The following is a 13,835-nucleotide window of genomic DNA, read 5'->3' as shown; positions in this document are numbered from 1 at the left end:
CCACGTCTGCTAGAAGCTTTCTACATGCTTAGTGGTGACGACTCTGATCAACCTAACAGATGCTTGTTTAGTCAAACCAACAGTCTGATCGGAATAACAATGCTAGATACAAATAATTTAGAGCATCAACAAAGCCTTTACTAAATCTAACATCACACTCAAACCTGCTACGAAATATCGAACTCCCCAGCGCCCTCCATCAGCCATGTCAATCACAGGAAACACCCCGCATCGTCACCAAGCACTCTACGACTAAAACGGCTCCGATATGCCGGGGCATGGTAATTTTAGTACCTTAATATCAGAGCAATTCTCTGTCCCATAATCCAACCATCTGCCGCTCGTCTCACATGCCTTCCCCGAGAAAGATACGAAGAGAAGGGCTTTTGGGCCAAACAAGCGACTTTGACGGTGAGATTCCACGGATAAGCTAGAAGCAGTATCTTAGCCGCAACGATGAAGCCCTCTAATGCCCTCGGAAGCCTTGTGGTCGTGGTTACACTTAGCGTCTCTGTGTAAGTCTTCATAAAATATCCCATCACTTAAAGAAGGGAGGCGTAGTAGTGTTTGAAAACCCCTGAGGTTTCCGAACAATCCGCTACGAGCCCCATACGGCATCCCCTACCACACCCCCAAAGCATCTGGCACGGCTAACCACCTCTCCTGCCCAGAACCGCTGCTCCGTTCATCCTCTGGGCGCACGGCAGCACCGCGCGCCCGTATAATAGCCCCTACACGCCCACCTTCAGCAGCCATATCACGCCACATACGCGCCCACATACCCGAGCTTCATCTCCAGCTCCAGCTCCATCCAAACCTCCAACTCCCCCACCACGGCCCTCTCCACCCTTCCTCCACCCCTCCTCCAACCGCAACCATACCCTACCCCCGCCCCCGCCCCCACCCCTGTTCCATCGGCGCCCCGACCTCAACCCCAACCCTAATTCGCTCCTTCCACCCGAAGTGGCTCCCACCCCCTCCATCCCAACTGGCGCTATGGTGCATGAACAGCACGCTCGTACTCGTACAGCGCAGCCGGACATTGCTGACGGCGCGGCGCCGACGAAACCGATCCCGTGCGCCCGGTGCCGACAAGGGGCTCCGAGGCGACGGCGAGGAGCCCGGGATTCCCCGGGCGCGTTGTCGGGCGCGCGAGGGCCGCCTTGGCGCGCGGCGTGGGGCCGGGCTATGCGGGCAAGATGGAGGTGTCGCGCGCGGAGGCGGGGTCGTGGGGTGGGCGCGAGAGGGAGGACGGGTCGTTCGGGACGAAGCGGACGGCGGCGGCGTGGGCGTAGGCGTCGAGGAGGAGGAGCAAGGCCGCGCTAGAGTGGGCGGCCAGCAGCCCGTAGGAGCCGTTCGTGAGGCGGTTCGAGGCCTACGACGATTCGGATTCCTGAGACGCTCACGAGACGTAGTGGGCCAGCGTCCATGGATACCATGCGATATGGGGCTTTCTCTCCCGAAGACCTGCCCTATGTGCGGAATGTCGAAGAGCCCACCCCTGAAGATCTGGGGGTATGTGATGCGAATGCCATTGAGCTTGGGCGGCCTTGGAGAGCGCGATGGCTGCGAACAGAGCACCGAGGAGAGCAAGCTCGCGATAAACTCATGGAGAAACGGGAAAGAGGGCGTTCAAGTAATATTAATAAGGGGGTTAGCGGTGCTCGGGAATTCGTAAACCGAGCTTTGCCCGTAGTCGCAGAATTGTATTTTTTTTTTGCTTTATTTTCGCACTTGCATTCGAATGTGGAAGGTGACTGGCTAGATCCCACATACATCGTCTCCTGGTACACCCTTAGAAAAGCTTATAGTGTGCCTTCGTAGATTGGTGACATCTTTGTCTTTAAATGGATATGCCGCTGAATCTGTGGCGCAAAAAGCTTCTACTGTTTTAGTGTGCGATTAATATTGATATTGCCCGTGTTTCTATTTTACCATTGTCCCTAAGCTAGATCTTGACTCGATTACCAATACGTGCAGTAGCTGCGTCGTTGGCGCACGTACAGCATTCTCTCCTGTTGTCACCAGTCGGTCGCGCAATAAAAGTGAATTTTGTAACATCTTGCACGACAGATTGATTTTCACGATGCGCTCATATTTAATTTCGCCAATGGCTGTCGGCCTGGAATTCCGGTTGGGCTTGGGTTCTGTGCTATCGCGCCCGATGCAATATGCAGAATGCAGCAGAATATGCAGCTTGAGTCATGAGCCGCATCCCGCAGGCGCTTCGCCAAGCCTGCGATCAGAACTTTGGCGAAACAAAAGAAGCGGAGATTATTGAGAGCGCTTACATGCAGCAACAGCTGAAAACACCTCGGGCCTTTTTGTTTCATGCTTTGTGGAGCGATCTATTCGGTGGTGGTACGAGCTTTGCAGATGAAACAGAAACGTGCTTTGTGTCGCTCTTCATCTAGAAATGCGTCAGAAACTTGCTTTTTTTCCCGTTATTCGCAAGATCCTGGGGGAGGCTTGCTGCAGGCGGCGGATTATTTCTCTGTTCTTACTAGCTTGAAGGGTAGGATACGTACGTTAAAGTCCTGCGTAACAGGAGTAGGTAATATCTCTGATACATCAAGGATAGAGCACTGAAGGCCAATCGAAATCAATATGAAGGGGATTAATGCTGTCAATATTGATTGGTAGTAGTGCTTTTGTACATCGCCGTGAGAATTTTAACAAAACGAACATAGGAAATGTAAATGCTATGGTACATATTGCAGAATGAAAAACATTTTGGGCGCACTAAGACCGTCCAGGAAAGTCGTAAAATAGAGATAGACATTAGAACTTAGTGCTCGTCAAATCTCAAGATAATGAAAAGAAAACGAAAGGTATTGCGAAGGAAATTTTTCAGCGAAAGTCGGAAGGAAATGATAGGCAAATATGGGAAAGCAATTGCAATATGATACTCATGTAGATGCATGCAAGCGTAGATATTTGCAGAGCATACCTCTACAGGTCCATAATGGTATCATGGCAAAAATGGTCATCATGACTGCGTTAGGAGTCGTGCAAACGCTTCAAAACACAATATACCGCCAGTTGTTGTTTTATACCCAAAGAGTAACGCCTTATATGCCAACTGTATCTTTGAACGAGCGAGGAGTAGCAGTTCGAGGTTGCGATTCTTCGATTCCTTCCATTCGTGTGTCTCGATCTCTATGTTGCTCTGTTGTAGACGAGGGAGGTGCTGACACCGGTGTGAACTGCGAGAATGGTGGTAGGCGACTCCCTTCGGCTGGTGCAGATGCAACGAATGAGGGTGATTCTGTTTCAGTTACTCTTTCACCTAGTTGTTTTTCTAGTTCCAACCTAGACGGCTTGCTACGCTTTTTCCTGCTTGACGATGATTCTGAACCCGCCTCCTTTTGTGTATTCTGAGGCGTGGCTGTAACCATAGGCGCGATAGGTGCTGGGCCTGGTGTCGTACTGCCTGGCGGAAGTTCTGTAGACGGAAGTGAAGCCCTCTGTCTCCTAGGTGGCGGATAGACTTCTCCTCGCGCCGCAGCCGCATCTGCTCTTGCTTGTGCTTCTGCCTTAGTTGGACGGCCTCGCTTCTTTTTGTTCGCTGGCTCGCTAACTGGAGACATTGCATACGCAGGTCCGGCCGCGTAATCTGCTGGGTAGGTATGTGGAGGTCGGGGTTGGAGCAGACGGCCCATATGTGTGGATGTTTCAGGCTGGAACGGACGCTTCTTTGGTATTTCAGGGCCGGAGTAAATGGGTGGAGGAGGTAATTGGGCATGCTGTCTATAGTCAACGGCGGGGCCCCCGGCTGAAATGTCATTGTAGGCGACTTGACATGAGCGGAGTGAACGTCCTGAATGTGCGAGTTAGTCATAGCGGCATGGAAACGAGACAGCCGTCTTTAGTTTGACCAAACTTGTCAGACGAAAAGCGCAGGCAGCGACAGAGACGACCGATTTCGCAGAGGCGGGTCGCTGGTGGGACGTACCCTGAGGCAGAGCAATGTCGTTCCACTTTGGTTGAATCTGAGCTTCTCTGATGATTCCGAATAGGACATTAGAGGATACCGGTGCAGCCTTTATTATCTCTGCTAGTAAATAAACCTGCGTAGGGAATGTGATTAGTCGGGCGCATGAGATTCTATTGGGCGAATGCTGCTCCATGTACGTACCTTTTCATGCTCAGCCCAAGGAGCATCCCGAGCGGGCTCCATGTCGTGTCTCGCAAGAAGTAGTGGGAAACGGAAAGGAAAAGAAGTTGCGCTGAATCCAAGTTGAATGCAACCAGACAAATTGAGCAACGAGCGATCACAAGGCCGTCAAAGTGCAGATGCGCGCGCGAGACGCCCGGCGCGGGAGGTCTGAAGGAACAGAACAAAGGAAGGTGAGAGAAACGGAAATAATGAGCGTGAGAAGAAGAGTAGACGACCTATAGCGGTCGTGCTCATGCCAGCAGGCAGAGGTCAACAGTGACTTTCCATGAGGCTGGTCGAGGACAAGAAAGTAAGAGGACAAGAGCTGGAAATTGCATGGATATGCACGTCTAGGGGAGAATTGCTGCACGCCCGGTTATGTTTTGCAGTAGCTTACCTGGGTTTAATGACGATGGCAGCCATGAACAAAAAATTCAGCAGCCTGAGCCCGCCAGATCAATTGGCTACCAAAGAGCCTTTTCCTGCTGCCCCTCCGCTCTTGCATGCCCCGAGTCCAGACACACAGCAAAAGCCCATCATCGCTACAGAGCCTCAGGCCCTACGTTGTCGCGGGTTTGCGATGGCGCAACCGCTGGGCACAACCCCCACCAATCACCAGCCGCTCGTCTGCTGTTCTCTTGCCCACTCCCCCTCGCTCCTGGCTGGCTCTCGCTGGCGCTCGGCAGTCTCACTGATGCTCCCTCCGTCTTCCCGATTCTTCTGATACACAGCCCGCCCTACCCCCAAACCACCGCGCTCGTCTGTGCTCCTGTGCTTCCCCACTGCACTCTGATCGCATCCGCCCGCGCGGTTTCGAGCCATCTGGACTTCGCTCCGTCGAGCTCTTTTGAGCGGCCAGCGGCGAGCGACGGCGCCTTTGTTGCTATTTCGAGACCATTCCCCACGTCGCAAACGGGGAAACGGATTGTCGTTTTGGCAGGTCCCCTGCTGGATCCTTCTCTGCATATCGCAATAGACAAGGCAGTCGTGAGCTGACCGTGCGAGTTCAAGATCTCTGCCTGTCTTTATATCCTCCACACCCGCAGCCAGCTCACAGCTTCAGTGCTGTAGCCATGGACACGAGCAAATCATCAACTGCACCGAGATGCAAAGCCACGTAGCACCAATGGGGGTATTTGCTGTGTGGTGAAGCCTTCTGTATAGTTGTCTACAGCGCCGGCACAGACGACGCCTGGCCGCATTGCGGAACGCCTGGCCGCATTCTCGGCTTAATAGACACGCCTGGCCTGCTTGCGATCTCGGAGAGGCATGGCAGACACATGTTTCCAGGGTGTCTTTCACCTTAAACCATATCGTGTATGCTCTTCGCACCTCAAAGAGATTGCTGGAAGAATTACTGGCTAAATGGGTCAAGTCACCGATCGGCTTATCCGCGAGAACCTGTCACCACCAGCAATCATCGTCCTTCTCGTGGAGAAATGTCTATCTAATTTCAAATGAATTGACATTAAGTAAGGCACCATCCACGACTCGTAAGCGCTTCCATTGTCCGTTGCTAGGCATGGTGACTTCATTCAACTCAGTCCCTTGCTAGAAAGAACGGACCTTAATTTCATTTCCAGCGGAGTACAGCAACCGTGGTTGAATAGGGCCACCGACTAACGGCAGCATCAGCATTCATCTATTTTCCGAGAAATTACCTGTTCGACTGTGGGCACTTCGCAGGGGTGCGCGAGCTGCTACAAAAACATTGAGCATGTTTTACTTAACAGACACTTTTTTCAGAAAATACTTGAGAGCCGCATCGTATTCTCCAAGGTGCTAGATGGTTCTAAATTTGATTATCGCTCGTACCTGACTGCGATTGAGCCGAGTCTGTCTTAAATGCCTATTCCCCCTCCCGCCGTAGAATATCCCTCTTCGCTTGAATTCACTGGATTATGCGGCCCCAGACAAAAGTAGTGAAAGTATCTGTTCTAAGCCATCTGGCGACCCGAAAATAGCAGTAATTAGGAATAGAGGAGGCTCGATTCATCGTTTCGCTGTCCGAGGCGTGCCTTAACGGTGCTCTCTAGTGGTGGAAATAAGCGCGAGAATTTCTACTGCATTTTGTTCACATTTTGTGACATTTGTAGATATTTGACACCAGATGGTATTTGCGAGTACTACTGGTGTATTCGAGTAAACTCTCACGCGAGTCCCAATTGACCCAATCACTGCTCCCGCAGCCCACTGGTCGGGAGTCGGAGATAGAGTGATAGCCGAGATACTTGTCGCTTTTGGGGCCAGATCGAAGAGCCGCATCTTCAACTTTGGACCTGGNCATGCGCGTGTACTGAAGACATTGTGCACCCCAAAATTTCACCTTCCTCGCAAGCAACAGCACGATACGAAGCCATTCCTCGAATGCCTGCAGCGCGCAAAGTACCGCTCGCCGGCGCACCGAATCATAATCCATAATCTTCATACGGATCACGACCCCTTCTCTACCTACATTTTTCCTATGTCGAATACAGTCTTTGTTCTCTTCTCGCAATCCGCCGCAATCGCCTTTCCTCCCTCGCCCTGTTTAAGCACATGCGACTGCAATACCTACAGTCGTGTTGCCTGACCCCGCGGATTCGCACCTTTGCGACACCTTAAGATTTTGCTTCTCAATCTTTGGCCGGAGGACCTACTTCCACCCACACCTCACTACGATACATCCGCTCACTCCAATTCACGACTTGATGTTCTCGGTTCATCAGAGTTGAAGAAAGATTCAGTCGGTGCGGATGTGTCATGAGAATCACTGTATAGCTGGAGCAATCGGCATCGCTTAGCGTCCTCCTCTTCTTCAGCACCTCTCCTCTTCCTTCATCCTATCCCCCCAACATTGCCGGCAAGTTCGCTCAACCACAATGTCGGACAGTGAAACCGACAAGAAGTCGGCTCAGCTTGAGCCCGAGCTTCGCGAAATGAAGATTGAGGAAGAAGGTCCTCAGGAGGGGGAAGGTGCGGACACGATACGGGTCAAGATGGAGGACTGGCAGGTGCAGTCCGCAACGCCAAATGGAAACGAATCACCCGCGAAGGTGAAGTCCAGGTCAACATCTCACTCGCCGGTCAAATTACAAAGTCCCTCCCACTCTCTGTCAGAAAAGTCGGAACACGAGGAGGTTATCGGCGGAGACATAACCCTTAAGATGGAGCCAGGAAAAGCACCCAAGCTCTCACGCACGGCATCCCAGAAGATTGTGGCAAGACCGCCACAATTGTTTCTAGATGCACCCGATGCGACAGCTGAAGCTACTGCCACTTTCCAGGTAATTACTGACTGCATTTATTCTGCAAAGTACATGGGCAGCACCGAACACGCTTTGGAGTGTGACTGCGCAGAGGAGTGGGGTAGGTCCTCCATTTACATTCAGCAATGTGTTGTTTCCCGCACCCTATCGCTGACCAAACATCTAGATCCAGCAACTAAGACTAACCATGCTTGTGGTGAGGATTCTGACTGCATTAACCGCGCGACGAAAATGGAGTGTGTGGGAGATTGCGGCTGCGGAGTTGCTTGCCAAAACCAGCGATTCCAGCAAAAACAATACCCCAGCGTCACGGTAATCAAAACAGAAAAGAAAGGATACGGCCTACGAGCAGACTGTGACTTGCGACCGCACGATTTTATTTTCGAGTACATCGGCGAAGTCATCGGCGAGGGTAGCTTCCGTAAGCGCATGCACCAGTACGATGATGAAGGCATCAAGCACTTTTATTTTATGTCCCTCAGCAAAGGCGAATTCGTCGATGCGACAAAAAAGGGCAACCTCGGGCGATTCTGCAATCACTCTTGTAACCCGAACTGCTATGTGGACAAGTGGGTCGTTGGCGAAAAACTCCGCATGGGCATCTTTGCCGAGCGCAACATCAAAGCGGGAGAGGAACTCGTATTCAACTACAATGTTGATCGATACGGCGCAGATCCCCAACCATGCTACTGCGGCGAGCCAAACTGCTCTGGCTACATTGGAGGGAAGACGCAAACTGAGCGTGCGACCAAACTATCTAATACAACCATTGAAGCCCTTGGAATTGACGATGGCGATGGCTGGGACTTGGCAGTCGCGAAGAAGCCTCGCAAGAAGAAGGTCGGCGAGGACGACGAGGAATATGTCAACAATGTCCAACCTAAATCCCTGGAAGAAGGTGGCGTCACCAAGGTCATGGCTACTCTCATGCAGTGCAAAGAGAAATGGATTGCCGTTAAGCTTCTCAGCCGTATACAGCGTAGCGACGATGAGAAAGTTGGTCACCGGGTCATCAGGATGCATGGCTACACTATACTCAAAACCACTCTGTCGGCCTGGATGGATGACTTCAACGTTGTCTTACAAGTTCTAGATATCCTGGACAAGTTGCCTCGTATAACGCGCAATAAAATTCAAGATTCTAAGATCGAAGAGACAATTGAGAAGCTTACCTCCTGTGGTGATGAACGAGTCGAAACGAAAGCAGCGGAACTCCTAAAGGCCTGGAGTAAGCTTGAGATTGGATACCGGATTCCTCGCGTTAAGAGAGATCCCAATGCGTCCACTCCTGTCGCTCGAGCAGATCATTTCGATCGCCGTGAAAAGGGTCGGGATCGATCAAAATCGCGCTCGAGATCTCGGTCACGGTCTGTTGATGCCCCGCGAGGACCGTCGGCCCCGGCGGGCCCTAGAGGAGCTATGCCACAGCGAAACCCCAGTTTCTTTAATGGACCACGCCCACCCTATCGCCCCCGGCCTCCTTTTAACGCACTTCCACCTGGTTGGTTTTCGGCAACAGCGGAAAACGGTGCAACATACTACTATAGTGCGAATGGTGGGACTCAGTGGCAGAGACCGACGCTACCAGCACCTCAACCGCCTCCTCCACCTCCGAAAGAGAAGACCAATCAGCAAAAGCTCCAGGACATCATTCTAAGCATCACACAAAATGCAACGCCAAGAAATGAAACGTCGGCATCGGCAACCCCGCAGCCTACTGAAGAACCTAGGAAGGATAAGAAGGAAGGGAAGGAGAAGTGGAGGTCTTTAAGCGAGGAAAAGAAAATGAAGCTTTACGAAAACACTGTAAGGAAACATCGAGCTACCCGTCCGCCTAAAGTATCTAATGCCTATGCAGCTTTTCCCNCATGTGAAGTCTGTAACAGATCACTACCGAAAGAAACTGGAGAAGGACGATCTGAAGAGGCTGGCTAAAGAGGTATGAAACTTTGCATCACAATGTAACTCATACACTAACGTTTCTTAATAGGTTGCCAAGAAACTCGTTCGAGGTGATTTCAAGGCTAGACGCGTTCAAGACCCGACGGCGAAAATATCGCCTAAGCACGAGAAGTCAGTTAAGAAGTTCGTGAAGGAGTTCATGGACAAAGCTGTGGCAAAGAAGCAGGCCCGTGATAAGGAGAAAGCGGTAAGAGCGGAGAGAAGGAAAGAACGGGCCGCAGCCGGTGGGACTGCTTCAGTAGCGGATAATTCAGCAGACGTTGACATTCGGGAAGACAAAGCGGTATCAGGCGATGAGATGATGGGAATTTCCGACGATGAAGATGAGCAGGCGGACCGGGTCTCACCTGCAGAGCCATCCACGCCTGATTTGAAGCGTAAAAGAGAAGAGGGAACACCATCACAAGTCGGTGACGTTCAAGGGTCTCCAAAGAAAAGCAGGACAGACACTCCTCCACCTCCACCACCGCCTCCTCCGCCTCCTCCAGTTGAGGACATGCCCACGGATATGGATGAATCCGGATACACACCAGTTGACGACGTCTCTGACTTATTCCACTCAGAAGCCATAGATGCTGTTAATAGCCAAGCTAGCCATAGCAGGACTTCAGCATCTTCAGAGATCGTCGCTAACCGGGTTAGACAGAGTGAGGTCGTCAAGAATGGTAGTTCGGAAACTTGGGCACTTAACGGACAAGCTAGTCCGATGCAGCTGGCAACACCACCAAAGAGCAACGGTCAGGATGGAGGGCATGACTTTGATGGGATAAACCATGAAAGGCGTCGACAACTCGACCTGAACGGCAGATCATAACGGGGAAGAATAAAACTTTTGGTTTGTTTTCCTGTCTCTTTGTTTCTCCTCAATTGTGGAGTAGTCTCAAAAATAAGACCTGGCGGCAAAGGGCGCAGATTCTGCATGGTTGGGTTAGCATTGGATCTATCGGCGGAAGGGCGCCGTGCGCGGTACTTGGGAGTATATCTTCAGGACCTTCGATTTATTTTACATGCATCTCAGCGGCCCGGCACGAGCGAGTAGTAGGGGTCGTTAGAGGGAAATTTCTCGGGATGTATTATTACTTATGACAGCCATTTTCGCGTCGTGTTAGTTTTGGGGTGGCTGTCTAGGGTGAATTCTAATAGTCAAGCTTGTATGCAGGAGTATTTGTGTGGAAACGGACAGTTGGTGACTGACGGGGAGGTGTAGAAATGAAGTTCTAGTTCTGGGTTTCTACAGCATTCCTCAGATGATCCTCGTGGTGTTGGAATACTAGTCAGACATCTCGCATCGACTGACTTGTTGTGAGCTAGCATCGGCCTTGTGCCCGTGGCCCTCCCCACGGACCCCTCACTGCCCTGCTTAACACCGGGGATATCGATAAACATCGTCACCAATGGCCAAACCTTAAGGGCACTGCTTGCCCCTCACTGTCACCGCTCAACCTTGTCTGAGAATACCTTTCAATCCTGTCATCCCAACCCCTCTAAGCCTATTCTCCAATCCCTCCTCACTCAATTCTCACCACCTTCATTCGTTGCCCGCCTGCTGCTGCAGACGGGTCGCGCGCATAAAGTCTGACCACCTTCTATATCAACTTCAAGCTTCGATTTCGCCATGGCATCATTCCTCCGCACCGCAAGCCGCGTCCGGCCATGCATGTCTCGCTCAATTGCTCGACCAAGCTCCAGAATCGCCATTCCTGCGATTACGACAGCGCTTTACAGACATATGGCCTCCGCAGCAGCAACAGCGACTGTCTCCGATGCATTGGAGCAGCCTTTCTTCCCTGGCGAGCCCAGCGGACCCACTGTAAAGACGGCAATACCTGGGCCGAAGAATCTTGAGGCCACTGACAAGCTAAGCAAAGTGTTTGAGACTCGCAGTCTGAATATGATGACCAACTATCAAAAAAGCCTTGGAAACTAGTACGCCTCAACGCCAACTCCAATTGAGTTAGCATTTTGGCTGAACTTGACTCTAGTATTGCAGATCTGGACGGCAACGTGCTGCTAGATGTGTAAGGGCGATATTGATCTGTTGAGATTATCCTGTCTAATTCCTCATTAGATATGCTCAAATCGCCTCCATTCCAGTCGGATACAACAACCCAAGCCTCCTCCAAGCTGCCACCTCTCCCGAGATGGCCAGCGCTATTATCAACCGTCCTGCACTCGGAAACTTCCCTCCACACGATTGGGCAGAAATCCTCGAGACCGGTATACTGAAGGTGGCGCCCAAGGGTCTAAACCAGGTCTTCACTGGCCAATCCGGCTCAGACGCCAACGAGCTCGCATACAAAGCAGCGTTCATCTGGAAGAGACAGCAGCAGCGCGGCGGCGCAAACGTCGACTTCTCAAGCGACGAAATCTCATCTGCAATGAAGAACGAGCCTCCCGGTGCGCCTGACCTCTCCATCCTCTCATTCAAGTCGGCGTTCCACGGCCGCCTGCTGGGCAGTTTGAGCACCACGCGCAGCAAGCCAATCCACAAACTCGACATCCCAGCCTTTAACTGGCCGCAAGCGCCTTTCCCCGCCTGTAAATACCCCCTAGACCAATACGCCGCCGAGAACGCCGCCGAAGAGAAGCGCTGCCTCGAAGAGACGGAGCGCCTGATCAAAGAATGGCCTCTCCCCCCCACCGCCATCGTCATCGAGCCCATCCAGTCCGAAGGCGGCGACAACCACGCCTCGCCCGCCTTCTTCAAGGGCTTGCGCGAGCTGACGCGCAAGCACAACATCCTGTTCATCGTCGACGAGGTGCAGACGGGCGTCGGCTCCACGGGCAAGTTCTGGGCGCACGAGCACTGGGGCCTCGCGGACCCGCCGGACATGGTCACGTTCAGCAAGAAGGCCCAGACGGCGGGTTACTACTTTGGCAACAGCGACCTCATGCCCAACAAGCCGTACCGCCAGTTCAACACGTGGATGGGCGACCCGGCGCGCGCGCTGCTGTTCCGCGCCATCATCCGCGAGATCGAGCGGCTGGGTCTGGTCGAGAATACGGCGGCGGTGGGCGACTACTTGTATGGCGGGCTGGAGCGGCTGGCACAGCGGTATCCGAATGAGATTAAGGATCTCAGGGGTAAGGGCCAGGGCACGTTCCTCGCGTGGAATAGCCCGAGGAGAGACGAAGTGCTCAAGAAGGCGAAGACGGTCGGTGTTAATATTGGAGGCTGTGGCGAGACGGCGGTGAGGTTGCGGCCGATGCTTATTTTCCAGAAACACCACGGTGAGTTGATCTTCCCTTTGAAGTAGGTCAGGTTGGCTGGGCGATACATGAGCTAACGTGATAAAATTATAGCGGATATCCTGCTCGAGAGTTTGGAGAAGATCTTCAAGTCTTGAGTTGACCGGTTAGGTCGTGGGGCTTGGTTGCTTCTTGCGTTAAATCGCTTTTGGTTGCCAATTGAATATTTTGGGAAAAGCTTCTGATTTGATATCCGGTTCAGAGATAATCGTGCCGCTGTTCCCAATGACTTGAGCCGCAGTGCTGGCTTGTTTGGGCTAAACCCGATCGCCCCTATGAGCTAGCTGCCAGGCTGTTCGAGAGCTCGTATATTCCTAGATGTTTGTGGTGTCTTGAGAGTTAACCGGAAGTGCCTGTGTTCGGCCGTAGTATAAGTGCTTTAAGTGCTGCTCCTGAGTCCGCATCCACCGTCGACAATATCTCGCCAACCTCCCAAAGCGCCAACCAGCCAAACCTCCCACAACCACGCGCCCATGGCTCCCACCCAAACCCACATATACCTCCATAACCCCTCCACCTCTTCCCTCATCCTCCCCAATCACCCAAACAGCCCCTCCCCATCCCCTCCACCCGTCAACCCCCCAACCACTCCCCCCTCCCCACAACCCTCCACGCCACCCTCTCCTCCTTCCCCTCCCCGCGCCCAACCCACCCACTCACCGCGCCCACCACTACGGCCCCGTCCCCCCGCGGCACCCGCACCCACACGTCCCTCCCGGACACTCTCAGCACATCCACCGCCACCGCCGCGCCCGTGTGCCCCAGGAACTGCGCCAGCGGCGCCAGGAGCAGCGCGCGGGCTGTTAGGGCGTCGATGTCTGCGCCTGGCACAGCGTCCCGAGCCCAGGGGGTGTGCGGTGGGTTTGTTGAAGCAGCGGAGGGGGTGGGGGCGGAGGGGGCGGTAGAGGGTGCGGTGGTGGAGGAGGAGGAGGAGGAGACAAGGCGTAGGTGCAGGTAGGACCACTGCGGCTTGCGGAGGGTTTGCTGGAGTAGGATGTGGGGTTTCTGGTCGCGCTTGCGTTTGTTGGACGCGCTGGGCATGGGAGGGTGCGACGGTGGAGCTGTGGCTGAGGCTGCGGGGGCTGCGGGGGCTGCGGAGGACATTTTTGTGGTGGAATCGGTGGTGGTGTTGAGCTTCGAGTTGTGCGAAGCTTTGAGCTGTGCGAGGGCGTTTCGCGGGATTGGATAGGGAGATTTTCGCGCACGGCGTTAATTAG

General features: G+C 53.0%; 5 protein-coding genes across 5 annotated transcripts; 3 read left to right on the top strand and 2 right to left on the bottom strand.

Annotated features, from left to right (window-relative positions):
- Positions 1 to 450: 450 nt before the first annotated feature.
- On the top strand, positions 451 to 1,678 carry K441DRAFT_695539 (uncharacterized protein; the record flags this gene model as incomplete). The annotated part of the gene is made up of 3 exons (XM_067652819.1): positions 451 to 515; positions 672 to 999; positions 1,031 to 1,678. The coding sequence occupies exons 1-3, from the start codon at positions 457 to 459 to the stop codon at positions 1,676 to 1,678; spliced, it is 1,035 nt and encodes a 344-aa protein (XP_067505066.1). The 5' UTR covers positions 451 to 456.
- A 1,248-nt stretch (positions 1,679 to 2,926) lies between these two features.
- Positions 2,927 to 4,358, bottom strand: K441DRAFT_68425 (uncharacterized protein). Its single transcript, XM_067651762.1, has 3 exons — positions 4,139 to 4,358; positions 3,956 to 4,070; positions 2,927 to 3,820 (listed from the first exon to the last, which is right to left on the bottom strand). Exons 1-3 carry the CDS (start codon positions 4,178 to 4,180, stop codon positions 3,072 to 3,074), a joined length of 906 nt encoding a protein of 301 aa, XP_067505065.1. The 5' UTR covers positions 4,181 to 4,358; the 3' UTR covers positions 2,927 to 3,071.
- Positions 4,359 to 7,020: 2,662 nt separating this feature from the next.
- K441DRAFT_676482 (uncharacterized protein) lies at positions 7,021 to 10,183 on the top strand (the record flags this gene model as incomplete). The annotated part of the gene is made up of 4 exons (XM_067650959.1): positions 7,021 to 7,507; positions 7,574 to 9,213; positions 9,266 to 9,346; positions 9,398 to 10,183. The coding sequence occupies 4 exons, from the start codon at positions 7,021 to 7,023 to the stop codon at positions 10,181 to 10,183; spliced, it is 2,994 nt and encodes a 997-aa protein (XP_067505064.1).
- Positions 10,184 to 10,764: 581 nt separating this feature from the next.
- On the top strand, positions 10,765 to 13,060 carry K441DRAFT_634214 (4-aminobutyrate aminotransferase). Its single transcript, XM_067646401.1, has 4 exons — positions 10,765 to 11,295; positions 11,352 to 11,387; positions 11,438 to 12,600; positions 12,673 to 13,060. Exons 1-4 carry the CDS (start codon positions 10,985 to 10,987, stop codon positions 12,714 to 12,716), a joined length of 1,554 nt encoding a protein of 517 aa, XP_067505063.1. The 5' UTR covers positions 10,765 to 10,984; the 3' UTR covers positions 12,717 to 13,060.
- On the bottom strand, positions 12,933 to 13,722 carry K441DRAFT_676480 (uncharacterized protein; the record flags this gene model as incomplete). Its single annotated transcript, XM_067650958.1, has 2 exons — positions 12,933 to 12,971; positions 13,279 to 13,722. 2 exons carry the CDS (start codon positions 13,720 to 13,722, stop codon positions 12,933 to 12,935), a joined length of 483 nt encoding a protein of 160 aa, XP_067505062.1.
- Between the last annotated feature and the right edge of the window lie 113 nt (positions 13,723 to 13,835).

Source organism: Cenococcum geophilum, assembly GCF_001692895.1.
Source record: "Cenococcum geophilum 1.58 unplaced genomic scaffold K441scaffold_16, whole genome shotgun sequence".
In the NCBI taxonomy this organism is placed as follows: Eukaryota; Fungi; Ascomycota; class Dothideomycetes; order Gloniales; family Gloniaceae; genus Cenococcum; species Cenococcum geophilum.
Note: the sequence above shows the minus strand (reverse complement) of the source record. Positions and strands in the feature narration are given on the sequence as shown.